This window comes from Haliotis asinina, chromosome 9 (genome assembly GCF_037392515.1).
Source record: "Haliotis asinina isolate JCU_RB_2024 chromosome 9, JCU_Hal_asi_v2, whole genome shotgun sequence".
In the NCBI taxonomy this organism is placed as follows: domain Eukaryota; kingdom Metazoa; phylum Mollusca; class Gastropoda; order Lepetellida; family Haliotidae; genus Haliotis; species Haliotis asinina.
In genome coordinates, this window is record NC_090288.1 from 15,699,650 (window position 1) to 15,722,004 (window position 22,355).

Consider the following 22,355-nt stretch of genomic DNA (forward strand, 5'->3'; position numbering starts at 1 on the left):
TTTTCGTTTTCGTCAAAGTTCCATAGTCTGTTTTCTCTTGTTTTTTCGTACCCTGGTATGTGTGTTTCGTAGTTTCCAGAAGGGTGATTTAATTGCACGTTACTTGGTCTCAATTGTGTGTTGTATAAATTGTGGACGTATTCTGGGTTATCTACTCGTGTTGGATTCGACCAGTCTGGACTGTCTCCGTGTAATTCTGCCATTTCGGCTGCCCTTCTGTTTTCCCTTGTTTTGTGTAGCCAATCTCTGTATTTTTGTGTCCACCTAGCCCCGTATTTCCAACTTCCCTCGTATGCGTTTTGGAATGTTGTCATTTCTATTCCCCCTTCGTCGTTAAATTTTTGGTATTGTGCTCTTCTATGTTTGAGATCGAACCATCTGCCTTGTATGTTTTGCCAGCTTTTGTTTAGTCTTTTTCTTATGTTGAATCTAGAACTTGTTAATCCCGTGTATGGACTCTCTGTGATGGGTGCATTGTTGATTTGAGTTACTCCCCCTTCTAATGGTATCATTTCTATGCCTCCTTGGTCGTAGTAGTTTTGATATCCTTGCCTAGTGTCCATTCCCGCTACTTTTTGTGCTGGTGTTAGTGTTGGTTTTTTGGGTCTGTTTGTACCTTTTAGTCTCTTGTAACTAAATCGTCCTTTTCCTATTCTCATTCTGGACATCATGTTACCCATGCCCCTCATTCTAAAGAAGGGATTGAACTCCCGCGTTCTCGCTATTCCTTTCATGAACCCCATCTTACCTCTCTCTGCAAATGGCTTCCGTTTGTTATGAATGAACTCGAAAACGAGGCTTATTCAAGGGAGACAACTTTCATTTTATTCACTGAATGAACAGCCACTAGTGAATGGCGAAATGCGAATCGCGAGCAGTTTTAATTAATGAGGTACATAGGCGTGCGCAATTCCGAACTTATCGAAAATTTTTGGCACGTGTGTCTCGTCCGAGAGACATTCTATTTCGTTACAGTCCATACTTGATAATCCACATCGACAGCACTTGATCTGTCCCGAATGGCACCCTCTTTCCAACAGTCTATCATTCCACTCACAATGTCTGCAGCGTAAGCGGAATATTTCTTGAATTGTCTCTTCTTCCCTCGGAAACATGATTGTCGAGTGTCCCAATTCTTCATATTCCCTTGCTTGGAGTAAGTTTCTTAAGTCTATGAAACTTTCTCGCTCCGGTACTGTTAAGGCCTCCCATAATCTTCCTTTAGCTGGCGGGTATTCCCCGTTCCCGTAACTGTAGTGTTCGTCGAATCTTCTCAATTGCCTGATTAATTGTTCTTGTTCAGTCTCTTGTTGTAGGTTGGAGGTTGTAGTATGAATGGGTGTTCGTCCTCCTGTTCCCTCTTCCTTTTCTGCGTTCGGTGTTGCCAGGTTTTGTCCGCTTCTTGTAGGGCTGCATTCAACATCTGTATCTCCTCCAAATAGGTCCTGTATTTCCAGGCCAAGTGTTTGTGCATGGTGGTTGTCTTGTGTTGTCCGTCCGGATTGTTGAGGTTGATGTATTGCAGGAGGACTGGGCATGTGGAAGACGTCGGCAGGAGTATATTCATCTTGTCCGAGATGTTGATTGTCTCGTAGGGGGCGTTTTGGCGTAGTTGGTCCGGATTCATGTTGGACGTCTTGTGGATCCATAGCTCTTCTTTTTGGTAATCTGCTCCGAGTCGCCTCCATCTTTCTGGGAGCTTGAGGTGTGCTTCTGGCGTATCGTATCGTTGTTCTGTCTGGCGTGCTGGCTGCTGGCGATGGGTAAGATCTGGGGATAGGCAAAATAGGCAAGGGAGGAGTTTTCGCATCTAAATTGCATTCAGATTTGGTACTAGGTGTTTTACCTGTTTGGTCATTGTCATCATCCGACACAAGGATGGGCTCGTCCGTCGTTGTCTCGTCGTCATAGCACACTGTCGGAATTTGTAGTATTTGATCATCAAAAGAGTCATCGAGTATGGTTTGGAGTTGTTGCTTTTTTGTTTTGTCTAGTTCCTCGAATAAAACTGACCACATGTTCGGGTTGAGCTGTTTTGTCACAGCTTTCAGGAAGGGTGCTGTTTTTGTCTTAAATGTGTACGTCCTAGCATCCATGGCCGACTTTGCCGCGGGGAAATATTTTGTAATAGATGTGTTTGTAGTGATCACTACGGGTGTGCGTTTCAGCATCACATCGCTCGAGTTCTTTTTGTGGACCATAGTGTCGGCTCCCTCGAAGATGAGTTTGCACTCTTCTACGAGGGAGTCGTCACTAATGCAAGGTTCCTCAATCACTACCAGGTTCTTATCCACGCAGTCCTGAAAGACGAAGTTGTACGAACTCCCCATCTTTACTTCTGCGTGGAACCTGGTAATGGGAATTAACGAGCGCACGATCATGGATTTTCCCGAGTTAGGTTGCCCTAACATGACGAAGGTGTTTTTTTTGGAATTGGTCTTATTGAGTACGTTTCTGAGCTGAGTTAGAAACTGTTCTTTATCCCACCCGTTGTGTGCTACTAGTCTGTTAAAGATTTGTACTGATGTGTCTATGCTTTCGTACTTGTGATTTGGCTGTTCTTTTTGTTTATACTCTTCCAGTAATTCATCAAAAGTAAGAGTCTGGGTGCGTTGGCACTCCAAGGCCATCGCTTTGGCTATGAGCGTATTGTAGGTACTTCCTGCAATAATGCCGAAGAGGATTGTACTTTGTTTTTTACTCATTCTCCCTGTGTTGTATAAGGTGAGAATTTCGCCAGGGTGTTTTATGTTGTTGTCCTGGATGATTTTAATCAGGAACTGGAGATGTTGAGCGTTTTTGCTCTCTTTGCTGTCTATCTTTGGTGATTTTGGTTGTCATGGTTGCGCACGTTCATTCGTACTCGTTCGGCTTGTTTCGGGCTTTTCCGCCATTTCCGTACGAGCTTTGTGCCATGCCGGAGATTCGCGAACCACTCTCCTCGGCGGCGTTGTGACATAGCGCAACCATGCCTCGGGGCATCGCATTTTCTGTGTATTGGGTTGTCTATGGGGTGCGAATTCCCTCTTACAATACTGATTAAGTTTGGTGTAAGCATAATTTTTGCTTAAGTGGTACGAGAACTTTGTTCTTATCCCAATGTGGAGGTGGTCGACTCCATCCCAGGGTTTCGAACGTTGTTCCCTGCCTACGCTGTTCGTTTCACATGTTTGTCTTTGTTCTGCTGGATGATCGACGACTATGGCATCATTTCCTGAATCACCATGGACCAATGATGGAATGCATTCATAGATGGTACTTGCTCCTTACCTGCAGTGTCCGATTCCATTTCTGCGTGATCCAAATCCTCAATGGTATTTCCAATGTCTCCTTGAGATCCTTTGAATAATGCACTCCTAATTCTGTCAGTAATCCGAGAAAGCACAGTAGTGTCAGACCCGCTATCGTGGTCTTTACCCTTTGCCGGTCACAGTTAAAATGGCCGAGCACGCCGGTCGCTTGGCTCATGATTCGTGGAATTTGACGTCATCGATGACGTCATAACGTGACGTCACTGACCTTTGACCTCTGTTGCTTAACGACAGACTGTTTTTTGACGTTCGTGTTCGAGTATTAGCCTTTACACAGGGGGACCCCCTTATACGGGCCGGTACGGTACGAGGTCAGGGTTGGGGTCACGGGCGCTAAATCCAGAACTGTTCCCATTATTCATTTTCCAGTTCGAGAGAAAGCCCGTGACCCCAACACCGGAGGCGATCGTACGCTGAATGGAATTCGGAATTGTTCGAGTACGCACCTTTTCGAGATAAAAAGTTCAAAAGGTATGTGCGAACGTCCACTTTCGCGATCTGGTAAACTGTGATCTGATTGGTCAATCTCATAGGTTACCTGACGCGACCTCCTATATGGTTTTGTTAGACTCAGTAGTGGAGTGTAACGAAAAGTTCTGAGGAAACGTTTACTTAGACTGGGTGTTTCACACACTTCTGGTATTTTGTACTCTATTTCGGCGTCAGATTACGGGACCCTATCACAGCAATGTTCATTCTCCTGTTGTCACCACTGCCTTGCGGTATCTGTCTGGACGTCGAAAGTGTAGGTTGATGTTGTACAGATGTACACTTGTTGAGGCCAAGGATGTCTATGAAAGCGTTGTGAAACTTCCTGTTAGTGACGTAATAAACGAGCCAGTTGATGGACGGGTGGAGGTGAGCGAAAACCACGATACACACGTGCAGTTCGTGCTGGAACGAGTCACGTGAGTCCAGTACGATCAGTAATGCATATGGTATCCAGCACACGGAGAACACGAGGTATATGATGAATATTGTCTTTGCCAGTTTGTAGCTAGGCTTCAGATTCGTTGTCGTTTCTGTTGGTCCAGGGTGGATTGCACGGACATTATGTACCCGTAAACGGACAGCTCGCACGTGCCGGTACATGCACATGTAGGACAACCCCGTCACGCTGATCGGAATCCACACCATTACGACGGAGAAAATGACGGTATAAGGGTACGTCGCCATGCGCTCCCAAATACACTCAAGGCTCTTGTGGTCAAAGGAATGGTCGCCGATGTCGGCGAAGTTGAGGAGAACTAAGCACGTACCGAGACAATAAAATAACACACAGTAGATGACGCAGTTGCGGGTATTGAAGATGGATTTGTAGTGAATGGGATGGACGATAAAGACGTATCTGTTGCAGCTCATGGCGGCGATGGTCATGAGAGACGCCACACACGACATCGTGCACAACGAGCCAATGACACGACAGAGTCCCGGGATACGGTCGAAGAAGTCGGGGCCCTCCAGTTTGGCTGAAATGATTAAAAGGAGAATAAAACCAATGAACGAAAAGTATTCATTGTTAAAATCAAGATAAATCTTGATGTACTGAGACGACGGGGTAGCCTAATAGATTTAGCGTTAGATCGTCAAGCTGAAGGTTCGAGTGATTACATTAGTATAATGTGTTAAGCCAATATCAGCCTTATTCCTTTGCGGTTTTGTGGATAATGAGCTAGAGAGGCGTTGTGCTGAGTTAGAAACTGAAGTGAATCCCACGATTCCTGCATTCACCAGCCTAACGTATAAAACAGAGCAATGCTAATGATGTTGCATTAGCTCTATAGTGCGTCTCTATAGCGCACAAAAGCATGCAAATGGCGTTGTTGGTTTATCAGCATTTCTCCAACTTACCTATGATACTCATTGGGTCCGCTATCGCCGTCACGTACAGGTCGGAGCAGGCGAGGTTGACGATGAAGATAGACTCCACGTTCTGAAGAGACTTCCTCGTTGCCACGGCCACCAGAATCAGACCATTTCCCAAGACTCCTGCAGCTGTTGCAAGTCCAAGTATAAACAAAATCGGAATCGCAATTTCTGGTTGGACGGTTAAAAATTCGTGGCGTCCAAATATCAACCGAGTTGTATTGTCCATCCTGTTCCAGACTGACGGTTGATAATAGTCAGGTGACCAACAGGATTCATATGAGTGTTCTCAGAGGTGGTAGAATGAAGGGTCAGACGGTGGTCGTCTGTACTGGAAAACGGACCTGCAATGATACCCAAACCGTAAAGTTTCTAAATTTCTAAAGCACCATGTAAAGCTAAGCTGAACACGGCCACACATATCACAATATACGCATTTTTTTATAATTTATTTTCGCAGACTGTCGCGCGCAAGGCATTATGATAAATCCTTATACAAATTATTTGAAAGGTTAAATGAACCAGCTGTATAAACCCATTCTTTGTGTCAACCTGCTGCATCTGAGATGCATCATTTTGTGAGATGACTAAACATTTCACTCATTTCGTGAAATGACTAAGAGGGTCAGCCATTTCGCGTCATTTTGTGTAACAACAATGTACTTCAGTCATTTCATGAATTTTCACTTAATAACCAAATCTGCAAAAGTGGATGACAATTCCAACAGCATCACTTTTTGTAACTAATAGTCAGAACTATTGTGGCAGTGATTGTTGCACTTCAGATTAGCTTTGAAGCATTGACACCTGTTTGTTTGACACTTGCTGAGTCCGGAGCAGCCATACTTCACATACCACCGTTCACCATATATAGATATAGATGAAATAAAATTTCATGAAATGACTGAAGTAGATTGATTTTGGTTACACAAAATGACTTGAAACGCCTGACCCTCTTAGTCTTTTCTCGAAATGACTGATCTCGCAATCTCACTGTAACAGATACACATTTCACTGACGAAGAAACTGAGATTTGGTGCCAGTTCATAGCTCCTAAGCCATCTCTGACCATTCCCAGTGAAACCTCTATCCTTGTGTCCACACGAAATGGGATTTTCAAGGCACATATTCGTGAAAGAGATAATTAGACTAGTTTTGTTCATTAGGTCTTCTAACGACCCGTGCTGATCCGAGGTAAAATAGGTCTTCAGCTTCAACTCATGCACCATAAAAGGTGACTATGCTTATCGTAAGAGATGACTAACGGAATTGGGCAGTCAAGCTCGCTGACTTAACTGACACGTGCCATCGGTTCAAAATGCGCAGATCGATGCTCATGTTGTTGATCACTGGATTGTCTGCCCCAGACTCGATTATTTACAGACCGCCGCCATAACTGGAATATTGATGAGTGCCGCGTAAAACTTAACTCACTCACACTTATACTGAGCCACTTTTACTCCCCATAAAAACGCACTTCCTCGCCTGGTTTTGCTCATTTCTGAAATAGTGTTTACTACTAGCCTCAAAGGGCCACAAAAACATCACACTCAAATGTACCAGTACACATAAACATTATCTACAAATTTGGGTTCGCAGTACGAACACAGTAAACTAAAAGTTCAACGCCAAAAGAAATTGTTAATCTTTTCTTCTCATGTAACTTCAAAATATATATTGCATCCACGGAAAGACTAATCACTTAGACACCTGACCATTACTGCTTTATACCTTGTATCATGAGAGTAATTGTTCATTAGTCCCCTCGTCCAAGACTACATTACCGTTAGACGTGGTTGCAAAGCCTTAAGTACAGCGTAGAATGAGAAACCAGCATGCAGATTACCAGAATAGGAGCAGATAGAATAGGTTCGAAAATTGTTTCTGGAGTACAGAATACATCAAAGAGTCAACTGTGGGGAGCGAATTTGGTGTCGAATAAATTGTATAATTAAAGAATAATTGTGTACAGAGACTTCATCAGACTTATCATATTGTGATTCGTCCTTTCATCAGTTCTATGTCAAACTTGATGACGATCGACCACTTCATCCCAGGCAATCTGCACCATGCACTGTCACACGACGATTCAATCCCACTGTGAACAGGTTGTTGATCCTGACGATAGGAATACAGTGCGAAACAGAACGCGTCAAACATATAGCCCCAAGTGCGCATGGGAGATTATGAAAACAATAAAAGCTATGAAACGCTTTCAATGACCACTGTACGTTTCAACTCCTTCAGTCAATATTACAATATATTTCCACGCAAGTGGAAACATTCAACAGCAAAAAACAAAAACAAAAAACATTCGAACACCTTCAGTTAGAAAAGCAACTATTTTCCAGATCGATGGTCGGTTGGTTTTATAGTTTTAGGGCGACATTGACTTTAATATTAATATAGATATTAATCACATGATACTACACAGCCAAAACGAATCGTTTGGAAATATAAAGAAACGACAGCACCGTTAATCATTGTGGATAGATTTAAACATACATCGTTAACTTCCCATTTCCCAAACATTAAATACTCAGAAGGTTAAGATCACAGAGCGTTAAAATGATTTTTAAATCACAGAACTAAATTCGTCTAGGCCATTTGAGAGTCTGTGTAAATTTAATATTTTCCAGGTGAAAAGACAAAATCTAAAACTGCCCGTTGCACGGACCCAGGCCGATGTTGTCCCTAAATTTGTCCAAGACTGCCCGCAAAGGTACCAACTTCTCCGTCACTTCTGGTCAGTGTCCATGTATTTGGACAAGGGAAATAGTTCTGTTGATATACACCTCATTCATTACAATGTATGGTACGTTTCGGTGTAGATGCTAACAGCGTCATGGAACAAATGTGATACGAAAGTTGTATGTCGATAGACCTTGTTCACCACACCAATTTGCAACGTCTAAATACCACTCAAGGAAGTTAACCATGTATTTGACAGGAACATTAATAGGAATCAGACTCCCGAAATAACTTAGTGGACATTTATTTCAGATAGGAGTCAATAAACAAGGAGAAGACAGCTTACGTATACAGTCTGTTCCATTGTTACTTAACCGTTCCAGCATTCATTGTACAATATCCGTGTAGACATGTAAAAACCAATTACCGTCTGACAATGTCACACTAACAAATTTTGCTCTTTACCTGTTATCTAATTTGTGAGCCAGACTTTTCATATCCCATGTCTTTCCAGTTTCATCATCTTTTTTTCTTTTTAGCATTTTGCATCACAGAAAACGTTTCAAGCTTGTTCTTTTATTTGAGAAGCTCAAGAACATTCCTGGTGACAATGTCATCTAAGGCGCAGCGATTCGCAGTACAGAGTTGCGTCCCTTTGTTGGAAGCACGTGATCGTTGGCTTGGAACATGGTCTGCCCGATAATGTCTATTTTCAGAGCGCCGCACCAAAGTGGTAAAACTTCTAAGACCTTTTCCATCTCTGGCTTTCCTCAACGTTATACTCACTTGAAAACTTTCAAAGCGGCTTTAGGCCAAATTCTGTCCCTCATTCAATCACTCGGAAGTTGTCTAACACATAGTCTCTGAATATATATTACTTTCAGTGTAACAGATAAACCCATTTAAATTTAAAAGAGATCCAGGAGGATCAGAGATTCAGAGCTTGGGGAAATCTACATTCTTTATTGAGGGCTTTAACGTTCCAGGGACTGCTAGACAGATTTACATGGAGGATGAGGTTATGACTGATCTTCAGCAACCCATCCTTGTTTATGAGGCGACTAACGGGATCGGGTGGTCGACACGTGTCATCACATTCCATTTGCCTAGATCGGTGCTCATGTTCAATTAGATTCTGTTATTTACAGACCGCTACCATGACATGAGCGCGTTTCGCGAGCACCTGGACATGTTCGTAAATCACCCTTGAACGGCCACCTCCTCGTAGTGGGTGCTGGGTAACGCTGAGAGTCGTTCACCCCCGTTGTGGACCCGGGGGGATATTTGGTCCACTAACCCGTTTGCCGTGGGTTGCGTCCCTGTGTTGGCGGAGAAAGGGATCCTGGTGGTTGAGGGCAATAGGGGCCTGTAACCGTGTTCCTGTTGCTCAATACACCACTTTGGCCCTGACTTCGCCTAAACGGGTGGTTGAATGGTCCCGGTTCAACCATTCGGCTGATCATGCCAAGCCCTGTACATATAATTTTGTATTTGCACAAATTCTATTTCTGACTTACTTGTTAACATTAGGTCTTGGTCCGGTTTGTTAATCAAAGAGTTCTTGTTTTGGAAATATTTGCAGTATCAGCTCCATGGGAAGTATTAAGCCAAAACTACCGGGTACCCATTCACTACTTGTGTCACGGGATTAAGGTGATCAACAATTCTAATAAGCCACCATTGTTAACCGTCCGTTTTCAGATAATAGCCTATATTAAAAAGTTGTTGAAAAAAAAGGAATCCACATATTTAAATGTATGAATAAATATATTACATGGTAAATATAATTATACGAAAAGCTGAGAACGATAATTATTGACAGACATATTTCTTTAAAAATAATTCATAAATGAAACAATAAAATATATCATATTTCTTAATAAATATTACAAATATTTCGATTAAATAAGTTTAAGTTTAACTAATTATTGATCATTTTCTGACATGGTCATTCTCACCTGACTGGTGGCGATGGGATAGCCTAGTAGTTAAAGCGTTGCTTGCCAGTACTGAGAACCCAGTTCGATTCGTCACGTGGGTACAATGTGTGAAACCCATTTTTGGCATTCCCACACCCTGATATTGCTGTAGAATTGCTAAAAGAGGCGTAACCTCACCTGATCTTCCTGATGGCAGATCAGTCTTGGTACTGGTAATGTTTTGGTTTGGTTTGGGTTTTTTCCTGGTAGAAATACCAACGCTACTGTTAATCCTGTTCAATATTATCACCCAGACGCAACCCATATCTTCTTTAAATTCTCATTTTTTGTCATCTGGTCCGATTCAATCAATTGGCTGGTCATGTCAAGCCCCGTGTCTGCATCTACATACAGCTCATTGAATGTCCTCTGTTCAACAAGTTTTAGATAGTATTTTGCCTAGAACATATACCCCGAAGGTGGTGGATCATGGGTCAGTCTGGTGGATCTAGATCTGCAAGAGTATAACAATCCTGTATCCCTTTGGTGTTAGTTTCTTGGGGTACGTACGACATCGTCCTTGTTGGCGCTCCGTGGTAGGCAGGTAGCAGGTTTGCTGAATCATATTTTATTTCAACATGGGTAAACAAAATCAATACACAAAAACCCTAAACGTCATCTTTTGGAATCTGATTCTGAACTGGTTGCGTCTGAGGATGAAATGGTAACAAGACTATTATATTCGGAAAGGGACACCTGCCTTCGGTACCTAGTCATGGAAGCTAAGGGTGAAGGCACTCTTGCTTCGTATTCACCTTTTTTACTAGCAAAAGGACTAAAAGGTAAAGCTGAAGAACGTTAATAAATTACGATCTGGAGCTCCTCTGATAGAATGTACTGGGAAAGCACAGGCTATCAATTTGATAAATTCAACTAAATTTGCTGATATACCTGTAGAGCTCGCAAGACCCTCAATTTCTCGGAGGTCTGATCCGAGACCATGATCGCACTCTGGCTGGGCACCCATGAAGAGCCACCTCCTCGTGGTGGGTGCTGGGTAACGCTAAGTGCTCTTCTCCCATGTGGACCCGGGACAGAATGTGTCCACAGCACCCCATTGCTTGTCGTAAGAGGCGACTAAATTGAGCAACATGTTTGCCGTGGATTGCGTCCCGTGTCGGTGGAGGACGGGATCCTGGGGCCCGTTTCACAAAACTCTCGTAAGCCTAGGGTCTCGTAACTTTTCTCGTAGCATTGGTACCTCCTATACTGAAACATAGGAAGCAGGAATGCTACGAGGAAAGTTACGAGATCTTAGGCTTACGAGAGTTTTGTGAAACGGGCCCCTGGTGGTTTAGGGCATTATGGCTTTTAACTGCGTTCCATTGCCCAACACACCAATTTGGCCCTTACGTCACCTAGACGGGTGGTTGAATGGGCCCGATTAAACCTGTGCATGATTATATAAATGTCATTGCACAAACTTTATTTGGACTTTTAATTTCGGTCTTGGCTGAATTATTCATTAACTTTTCTGGTTGTGGAATGTATTTTTGAAGTTCTGAACTTTGCCTAGAGTCTTATGCCCAGAAGGCGGTGGCTGATGGGCCAGTCTAGTGGATTAGTTATTTATAATTCTTCTGCTGGAGTATATCATCCGGGTATGCTTGGTGCTGCAAGCTGGAGGCCCGCTTACTTTAGCATTGTCCTTGTGATACTCCGTGGTGGGTGGGGAGCACGGATGATGAAACGTATTACACTAACCATGGCTTATGAAATCCCACCAAAGAAAACAAAACGTCCACTTGATATTGACCCTGTTGATACTGACCAGAGACCGTCTGCATCGATTGAGTATTGGCCACGTTTCCTTGTAATTGAAACTCCTGATAAGAAACCATTGCAGCTGAACCTGTTCGCGGTATCTAATGGTACTCAAGGAATTGCTGGGGATGTTAAAAACATTAGACGTTCACGTTCGGATGCACTGCTAGTTGAGTGCGGGAAAAAACAGCAAGCAAACAATCTGATGAGTATGAGTATGAGTAGCCTGCTAAATGAAAGATCAAAGTGTGCTTTATGTCAAGCGTTTTTCAACCCGGAAAAATAATGAAACTATCCAAACAAACACCTATCTGTCTTCCTTCTCGTCTCCAAATGCTCCAAAGTCAGTAAAGGCAGGTTACTGTAACATCCAAGTTGAAACCTACATCCCCAACCCGCTCAGGTGTTTTATATGCCAGAAATATGGACAAGGTGTATCTACCTGTACATTGTCTGTTGTGTGTGCTCACTGTGGTGAGAAGACACACCCAACGGAAGATTGTGACAGTGATTTTTAAAAAATGCACCAACTGCTCAGGCGACCATTCATCTTCCTCGAAACAGTGTCCTATTTGGAAAGAGCAAATTCTGTTTTAGATTAACAAAAAAAAGTTTACCCAAAATATCTCTTTTTCTGAAGCAAAAAAACTGGTGAAGAGATCTGACCTGACAGAAACTTATGCTACAGTAGCAAACACATCACCTGTGTACAGTTCTAAAATAACAAAATCATCCACAAGCTGCCAAACTACCTTGACTTGGGTCAGTTGCGACTCTCCGCAGCTTTTGTACCCTGCTATGTCATCTCAGACTGAGGAATCACTTCCTAGTACATCCAAGTCTTCTTCTGATCACAAATCACCATCATCATCTCAGTCACACTCAAAGTCTCAATCGACAGCTGATAGTCAGCAAACTGTTAAAAGTAAACCTAAACCTAAGCCTGATGCTTCAAAACAACAAAGTGGCAGAGCTCCTAAAGGGGCACAAAATAAAATTCAGTTGTTCAATAAATATGAGTCTCTCGAGGACATTGACGTTTCGGAAAACGTCCATTCTAGGGCACACAGCTTGTCACCCTTCAAAAGAGTGCGGGGTTGATCCCAAATAAATCCCCCCAAAAGATACTTTATTCCAATAATTTTGTACAGTGGAACTGCAGAGGATAAAGGACTAATTTACATGAATTACAGCTATTAGTCCAAGATTTTACACCTTCAGCTATATGTCTCCAAGAGACATATTTAAAGCATACAGATACATTTGACCTTCGTCATTTTAATGCATATCATAGTTTTTCACCTCTGGGTGATAGGGCCACTGGCGGATCATCCATTCTAGTCAGACAAAACGTTATTCAAAGCCCTGTTCCACTTATTACTAATATGCAGGCTGTTGCAGTGAGAACTACTTTACATGTAGCTTTTACGCTATGCTCTTTCTATATTTCGCCATCTTCCACGTTTGCCAAAACTGATCTTCAAGCTCTATATGACCAACTCCCGAAGCCCTGTGTTATAATGGGAGATTTAAATGGACACAACCCACTCTGGGGTAGTGTAAATACAAATACTAAAGGTAAATTGTTGGAGGACTTTTGTTCTGACAATGATTTATGTATTTATAATGATGGTTCAAACACATATTTACACAGGGACCTATTCTGCTCTCGACTTGTCACTCACAAATTCAGAACTACTAAATGAATTCGAATGGTCAGTCCACGATGACCTCTGTGGAAGTGACCATTTTCCTACTGTATTAAAATCTGTAACTCCATCTGATGTTCCTCCATCATCAAGGCGGAATTTTAAAAAGGCTAACTGGGCTTTATATGAAACACTGTGAGCTGAAAAGCTTAAACCCGAACTTTTTATTGACGTTCCTGATGCTATTAAATGCTTTTCTGATGAATTGAACTCCATAGCTGATGAGTGTATACCGAAATCCTCTGCAGTTCCACATATTCGAAAACCATGGTTGAACGATGACTGCAAACAAGCTAGGAAGGCAAGGAAAAATGCAGATCATTATTTCCGTCGCCATCCTATAGTGTATGATTTAAATAAATTTTAAATGCTAAAGCACGGCGTACATTTAAACAGAACAAACGCCAATCTTGGCAAAATTATGTATCTAAAATAAATTCTCGGACACCCATGTCCAAGGTATGGAACATGGTCCAAAAAATTAAAGGTAAAGGCACTAAATTTACTGTCCATCATCTTAAAAATGGAGATCAATTGCTTACTGATAAATCAGATATTGCTAATAAACTGGGCGAAACCCTTGCTAAACACTCTTCCTCTTCTAATTATGTACCAAAATTCCAGCAATATCAAAAACAACAACTAAAGAAAACTATTAATTTTAACTCAGATAACGGAGAAGATTAATGAAACTTTTTCTATTCAGGAGCTCCATACTGCTTTTGATCAAGCTCATGATACTGATACGGGAGCTGATAACACACATTATCAACTCCTGAAACATTTACCAGAATCCTGCCTAGAAACTCTTCTCAATATTTTTGTTGATATTTGGACATCGGGTAACTTTCCTCCCTCATGGCGTGACGCCATAGTAGTACCAATACCTAAACCTGGACGTGATCATACGGATCCGTCCAATTATCGACCTATTTCACTAACTAGCTGTGTTTGCAAGACCATGGAACGCATGATAAATAATAGACGTATTTGGTACTTGGAAACAAATAACCTTATCACAGACATACAATGTGGTTTCCGTAGAAACGGAAGTACAGTCGATCACTTTGCGTTTGGAATCATTTGTGAAAAATGTACTGATTAATAAACAACATGCTGTGTCTATCTTTTTTTATCTTGAGAAAGCATATGACACAACCTGGAAATATGGCATTTTAAGAGATTTACATGATTTCGGTTTGCGAGGTCGTTTGCCTGAATTCATAGCCAAATTTTTAAATAAAAGGCAATTTCAAGTCCGAGTGGGTTCTACCCTGTCTGATCATTACAATCAGGATCAGGGTGTTCCACAAGGCAGCATTTTGTCTCTCACTCTTTTTAGCATCAAGATGAACAGTTTATCTAAAGTTTTAAACAATTTAATAGATGGATCTTTATTTGTGGATGATTTAAATATTTCTTGCCGTGGTAGAAATATGCATACTATTAAACGGCAACAGCAGCTGTGTTTAAACAAAATAGATAAATGGTGTCTTGAAAACGGCTTCAAGTTTTCTAAATCATAAACCAGTTGTATACACACTTCTGTCATAAATACAAACCCCATAAAGACCCAGAACTATTTCTCAATGGTACCCCAATCAAATTGGTCAAGGAGGTCAAGTTCTTGGGACTTATTTTCGACTCACATTTGACCTTTTTGCCGCATATTAAATCCCTTAAAGCCAAATGCCTGAAGGCACTCGGTTGTTTCAAATTCAAAATGGGGAAGGGATCAAACTACCTTTCTTCACTTATATAGATCACTGGTCCGATCTGAACTTGATTACGGCTCCATCGTATATGGTGGAGCTTGTCAGAGCAACCTGAAACTTCTTGATCCTGTGCACCACCAAGGCCTAAGACTTTGTCTTGGTTCTTTTAGAACCTCTCCTATCGACAGTCTGTACGTCGAAGCTGATGAACCTTCTCTCAACTTCCGCTTACATTACAAAATTAGCTTCTAATGAGTCTAATCCCGCATTTAATTGTGTCTTTAATCCTCTCTATGAGGATTTGTATAACAAAAAGTCTTCCCTGGTTCCGCCTCTTGAGCTCAGAATCAAGCCATTTCTTGCTGCTTCTAGCACGGAGCTGGAAAATGTAGCTCCTCTTCCTTCCCCTCCTGGGCAGATGGTTAGGCTACAAGTTGACCTAACATTAACTACATTTTAAAAATCAGAAACGAATGAATTACACTATAAACAAGAATATAATCAATTGAAACATAAATATAGCAATTATAAATCCTTATTTACAGATGAGTCCAAGGACGGTGGCGCAGTAGCTTGTGCTACCGACATTGGATCCAGAACAATAGCTTCTAGATTATCAGACAATAGTTCTATTTTTACAGCAGAAGCTATGGCCATATAAACAGCTCATAAATATGTTGAAAGACACCCTTAACGTAAATCTATTCCGATTCTCTTTCTTGCATTCAGGCTATTAAAAATATATCTTGCAAACATCCACTTTTAATAGAAATTATTGAATTGTATAATGACCTTGCCACTGGCCAATATGACATCGTCAAGCCATGTAGGCATTTCTGGTAACACATTGGCTGACCTTGCTGCTAAAGCAGCACTCAACAAATCTGTGACACCACTTCTTATTCCTTATAGTGATTACAAAGCCACCATTAGATCTTATATCCGTGATCTGATGCAAAAGAAGTGGGACACCCAAGTGGGTATCTATAAATTACACGACATAAAACCTTACATTGGTTATACCCACTTGGGTTGTCAGTCCAGGTTTGAAGAGGTTATTTTACGACGATGTCGTATTGGTCACACTAGATATACTCATGCGCATCTGTTTAAAGGTGAGGATCCTCCATTTTGCATCCCTTGTGATGAGAGAGTCACAGTCAAGCATATTCTGCTTGACTGTGTTGAATTCTCCATCACAAGGGATAAGTATTTTACAGTTAAAACAATTAAGGATCTTTTTACCAGCGTTAATTCTCATTTAATTATAGGTTTTTTAAAAGAAATTGATTTTTTGTTTGAATTTTTAATAGTATGTTTCTGTAAATAGATGTATTTTAATGATTGGTAGTTTGAATTAGTAACTTAAATTGTTGGTGGCTGTACCCTCAAAGGGGATAGAAGTATTGTAAAATTATTGTCCTCCTGAGAGGGTACGTAAGTCCACAAACATTCACAGTAAATTTAAACTTTCCACTGTTCTTAATCGTAGCATATTTGTATTTTCAATTTTTGGCTAGAGATATCTAAATTGCTAACAGCTGAAGGGATGATGTAAATCCAACTAGGGTCCATGCAGGTAGCAAAGTACTGAAAGTCCCCATGGTCCCTAAAGTGGTGATCAACCCTTAGATATTGGCGATCCTCGGCCTTCTTTCATATTGTTTTGTCTTCATTTGCAATCCTGTTTTCGAGATATATGCTAGTTTTATTTCTTGTTACTGTGATAAACCAATTAGTTTTACTGTCATTCGTTTATTTATTTATTTTGTACAATATACCATTAATTACTATGTCTGTATATGAGTGTTCTCGTCACGATATGGCTGAAATATTTGTCAATGTGACGATAAATTTTAACTCACTCACTTATGTATTGCAGACGATTTTGTTGACGTTGGTAATGACAACAGTAATTGCGTCCCAAGCTATTCTTGCAAACTAACGCTGAAAGGGTTCCTGAGCATTGGTAACATGTCGACAATTGTCAGTTTGATAAGCCGTTGTGTCAGCCTAAGCATCTTTATTGAGAAGGTTCAATGGGTAAATGCTTTATAATGTTGTAATGAAGATTTACTTCGTTATTTCCATGCCGTTTTCAGGTAATAACGTCGTCCTACGCGTAGAACAGAGAAATCGATATCGATTAGGTCACCCTTGGGTTGTTTGGATACATCAAAAGTTGTTTATTTGTACATTAAATAACACGGACAAGCCACAGGGGGAACTGAGACTTCATGCTGGTGTTGACAACTTGCCGGATTGGACAGATGATGGTCTTGACAGTTTCCACTGTATTAGGAACGAGTGCTAAGCTGCACCCGGGTGTTAGCAAAACCACCAGGGTGCACATCCTGGTTTGGGACATTGACTTCGTAGTCGTGAAAAAAAAATTAAAAGTGGTCTGATCAACTAAGGTGGGTTAATATAATTGTACTACCGGGTTCACTTTCTTATTCACGACATTTGGAGGTTGTGTATAGCATTGTGCCTCCACTTTCACCGGATTTATTATTCTTTCTTGAATATCTACATGCACCTACAGTGCAAGCATTACCAGGTTCAAGCGCGAAAAACCCATGGGCCAATAATACGAAGTACTGGACGAAATAATATTGATTGTAAATGCGCTTTGATCAATAGATGTGTTGCAAGCATATGGTGTGAAATCAAACATCAAGGCAATCAAAAGACTGGATTCGTTAGAGCCCAACTTTAATAAATGTCGAAATATAGAAAGCCACGTCTATCAAAGTTTGCCACGAAACACTCTTTCATCGTAAATGTTTTTATTGATTTTATCACATATTCTGACAGTAAAGTGAAATCAGTTTTAAAGCAACTCTAAAGCTCTTGGTCTTTGAAGTTCAATGTTCACTCAAGCAATGAAATGCCCATATGTACAAGACGATGTGTGGAGGATGACCCGAAACAAAACTGTTGTGTTGATAAAAGAAATCAAAGCAGCGCTTCTCCACCAGCTACACTGAATTAATGCCGTAAACCCTTGATATCTGCACCTTACCACCTAGGTTTACTCCAACAGATATTCGTTGGCAATGAGCCAGACGTGTGTTTAGGACCGTAACTGAGTGAATGAATATTTTTGACGCCCCTATGATTATACCTTCAGTTGGCAGTGATTCGGCGTCTGTTTTCAGTTATGTCTATTGTGTTTGTTGTTTAACGCCGCACTCAACAATATTCCATCTAAATGACGGCGATAAGTTTAAATAAATAATCGAGTATGGACGAGACTATCCAGTGACCAACATCATGAGGATCGATCTTCGCAAATGGGGTAGGATGACCAAGTCAGTGAGCCTGACCACCGGACCCCGTTAGACGCCTCACTGGTTGCTTAGACTAGGGTTTAACCTGATCTTCACGGGTCGACTGTTTTCAACTCAGAAATTGTTTGATAACGTTTGTAACTGTTTAGTCAAGTCCTACATCCAAGTACTTCACACCCTCTCCACAGCAGTTTACATGACTCCTTTGTTCGATTTTGAAAATGGTACAAAAAGGTACTTTTCTTCCGTGGTCCCCTTTCTAACCCAAACCCTTGGTCAGGCACTTATTTGAAAGAGATGTCTCCACATGATCTCACATCGTACAGGTTTTCTTTAAATACGATCAGATACTGTTGTGTCGAAGTTACCAGGGAGCAATAATAAATATACTAACAAAGGCGACAACGATAAATATAGAAGTGAACACCAAACGCTTACTTTGAGACAACCGCCAGGTCGAGATAACGGTATCTCAGTGGCACTTATCTGAAAGTATGTTATGATATGTTAATAGTTTTTTTTTAAATCCAGCCAGGCATGGTTATGTCGAAGCTGACATTGACCAATGCAAGTATATACATGTATACTTACACAACCGAAAACGCTGAAACACCATAGTTTACTTGGAGACAAGAGTAAATTCGAAACATCAGAGTTCGAGACAATCGTGTTAGACTTTACATTCCATGACCACAATGGTATGCTATTCCGGTCTGTTCACGGTAACACACGCAGATAAGTATTTCAACAAGACGAAAGGAAACAGGAGTCTTCTTAATTGCCTTGGGGAAATATTTGTCAAGACAGGAAACCAATGCTTAATGATAGCGACTCACGCTTCAAGTGAAGTGCTTGTATACTTAGCTCATTGCTGTATGTAAACCAGCTACGTGCGCCTATGTACGGGAGGGATATCGTTAAATAATAATTATTCATTTATATAGCGCCTAGTATCCATCTGACTAATTGCTCACTGGACGCTGCAATTACAAACTGATTATTATAACATCGGACAACCGAAGCTGCATGTGAGGCGCTTTAACAATCTCATGACTTTTCCCACCGGGTACCCATTTTCTGCTGGATAACAGAGGGAATTTTGAACAAACTCACCTGATTAAGGTGAGACCACGTGGATCACATGTGCTTCATTTTGGGGCAGGGCTGAAGTCCTAGAAACTCTCAAGAGTCAAACTGTCAAACACGGCCACCCATGCAAGGACTCCAGATCTCAGCTCTCAAACTCTGTTAATTTCAAATGATTTATCACCTGAGCTTAGTGTAAAGGATCATAGTTCACAGACTGAGAGAGAGAGTTAAAGTTATATAGCATCACGGTGGGTGATACCTAAAATGGGCCTCACACACTGTACCTACTCGATTTGACGACACTTTAATTCACAGAATGACTGAATGAGTAGGGGTTAACGCATCCTCGATATCTCCAGGGTATACGTTCCGATAAATCTCCACTATACCCTGAACGCATCTACGCACGACCCGATAACTTTTTTTACCTCAATTTGCTGGCTGCGCATTCCCGCAATAGCCAATCAGCAAGGCCGCCGTTGTAACCGAGCTTGAGGGTGTCAACAAGGGTAGCAGTCGCGATGGTTTGCTCACAGTGTGTCTCATATTTTGGGGAAATCATACAGACAAATTTATAGGTCCGAAACTTTTGAAAATATATATGCAAAAACTCCATCTACCTCTTTCAGACAACCTTTTCATGGTTTGTTTTTACAAGTTTAATCGGTTACATAATTTGTAAAGCGAAAGCGAGTTCGGATTGGTTCGCTCACCTTCCCAGCGTAGACACCTGGTTGAATGAAAAGCCAGCCAAGGGAGGTAATAAATTTAACGGTCTGAGCCGCAGATGCATCCAGGGTATAGTAGAGACTTGTCGGAACGTATACCCTGGAGATATCGAGGATGGGGTTAACAACGCTTTTTCATTATATACCCGTAATATCAAGCAGGGGTACAACTTGTCGTGATGATCGGACGTTTTAACGACAAGAGCGGTGGGGTAGCCTAGGTGTTAAAGTGTTCGCTCGAAGCGCCGAATACCCCAGTTCGATTCCTCACATTGGGCACAATGTGTGAAGCCCATTTCTGGAGTGGCCCGCCATGATGTTGCTGGAATATTGCTATGAGCGGCGTAAAACTAAACTCACTCACTCACTTTAAGCACACAGCTACTCCGCCCACCCATTACTTCACTGAAACACCAGCCCATGTGACATTTTAATCGTTAGAGTCTGCATCAGGTATATTCAGTTAGATTGTGTAATAAATCACACGCGCAACAAACGATTAAATTATAAACTAAAATAAAATAATTACATTCGTAATTCCTTATAAACCTTATATATGAGCAAACGATTCAGTCCTTACCTTCTGTTCGGTGACCATTTCAGTGAGGTATTGACCAGTCTTCGTCGCCTCCAGATTTACTGACCCCATGCATGCCCAGTCTGGTCAATAAATGTCGTCTAGTCCAGCAATAGAGCTCGCCGAGTCCCTCCAATGAAATGCCGTTGACGCACACACAGGAGAAACACCTTCCCTGCTGCAGTTGTTAAAAGTCGCCCCGACCGGCGTCCTCTCTTGAGGCTCCTTGTGACGTTACTCATTTGATTATGCCGGTGCTCTGTTGGGATTTAGATTTATGCAGGTTTTGTTTCTTTTCACTTTCCACTTTTCCCTTATGAATTCATCAGCAACAAAATTCATATCAAAGGAACTAATCGATATTTGAAATTTTTAGGGAGTAGTGCTAGTACACTCCTGTTTTCTATCAAAATTAATGACATTTATAGCATCTTTATAGATGCGGTATTCATGACGATGTGTGCATCAGGTATTTCATGAAATAATCAGACCAACTTTAGTCTAATCTAACAAATTGAATCAATACATTCTCATATAATGTGCTGACACATGGCATACATATCTTGCAACGCCTCTCCACAACCTAAACTCTCCAAAATAAGAAACGAACAGGCCGAAAATAAGAAAGTGTATTAAACGCACTGAAGTGTAGATACGTCGATTTAGGAAATTCGACACACGGATGAACATACCTATTGTTGTCAGTGTCAGTATTAATTCAGTTTACTCACTGCACATGTGTCTACGTTCAAGTACCAGGGCCTATATTCTCGACAGCCCTTAGAATTCTTAACTTTGACCGTAGCTAATGTGTTAAGAATGGGCTTAAGAAGTTCGTAGGGCTACGAACGTTTCGAGAATAGCTAGCCTGGCGACACCGCTCCTTGAGAGAGATTGCATAAGTGGTCACATCTTTGCTTGGGGAATTCTTCGTCATTTATCCTTCACCGCATCGGCAAGGTCTGCAAGTGCCTGAAGACGATGGTGTCAAATACGGACGCGTCGATCACGTTCGTACCATAGATGCTCAATCGGGTTCAGATCAGGCGATTTGGAAATCCAGGGAAGGTCATTGACGTTTGCATTGGTGAGATAGGAATGTTTCATATGAGATGTATGGGGTCGAGCATTGTCGTGTTCAAACACGCCCCTCTGGTTCCTGCTAACAAAAAGGAGATGAGGTCTCACGATTTGGTCGATGTACCGATTTGCTGTAAGATAGCCTTGAACCTCTGCCAGCTCTAATCTCACCGTGTAAGACAAGTTTCGGTTAAATCTGTCCACCTGTCGAACGTAGTTCGACACAAAAAGACCATGTCGCCGTCGATAGACACGCCGTGACTCATCCCGTCGTTGCAGGAGGAAGCGCGATTTATCGCTGAATCAAACACGTTGCCAATTCTCCAGGCTCCCTGTCTGTACTATGCTACACCATTGGACAGATCGTTGCTGTTGTAATTGTGTCAGGACAGATCCTCCTTTGGGTCGATATGCTCGAATTTCAAAGTCTCTCCGACGCGTTGTGATGGTTGGAAATTCTTCGAAGACCAGGCACCTGTCCTACAGAGTCCGTTGTTATAGCCAATCGGTGACGTAAGTGAAACACCCGGATACGCCGGATCTGAGCAGGAGT

General features: G+C 41.6%; 1 protein-coding gene across 1 annotated transcript; it reads right to left on the reverse strand.

The window, feature by feature from the left end:
• Positions 1-807: 807 nt before the first annotated feature.
• On the reverse strand, positions 808-20,930 carry LOC137296700 (melatonin receptor type 1B-B-like). Its single transcript, XM_067828525.1, has 5 exons — positions 20,726-20,930; positions 19,442-19,573; positions 5,163-5,521; positions 3,271-4,780; positions 808-1,770 (listed from the first exon to the last, which is right to left on the reverse strand). Exons 3-4 carry the CDS (start codon positions 5,404-5,406, stop codon positions 3,963-3,965), a joined length of 1,062 nt encoding a protein of 353 aa, XP_067684626.1. The 5' UTR covers positions 5,407-5,521; positions 19,442-19,573; positions 20,726-20,930; the 3' UTR covers positions 808-1,770; positions 3,271-3,962.
• Between the last annotated feature and the right edge of the window lie 1,425 nt (positions 20,931-22,355).

What these genes read in the sequence shown, in the direction of transcription:
- LOC137296700 (XM_067828525.1), bottom strand. Translation starts at nt 5,406, where the DNA reads ATGGACAATACAACTCGGTTGATATTTGGACGCCACGAATTTTTAACC. An exon ending in GGACCCAATGAGTATCATAG is followed by an intron (nt 4,781 to 5,162) that starts GTAAGTTGGAGA and finishes TAATCATTTCAG; the next exon opens with CCAAACTGGAGGGCCCCGAC.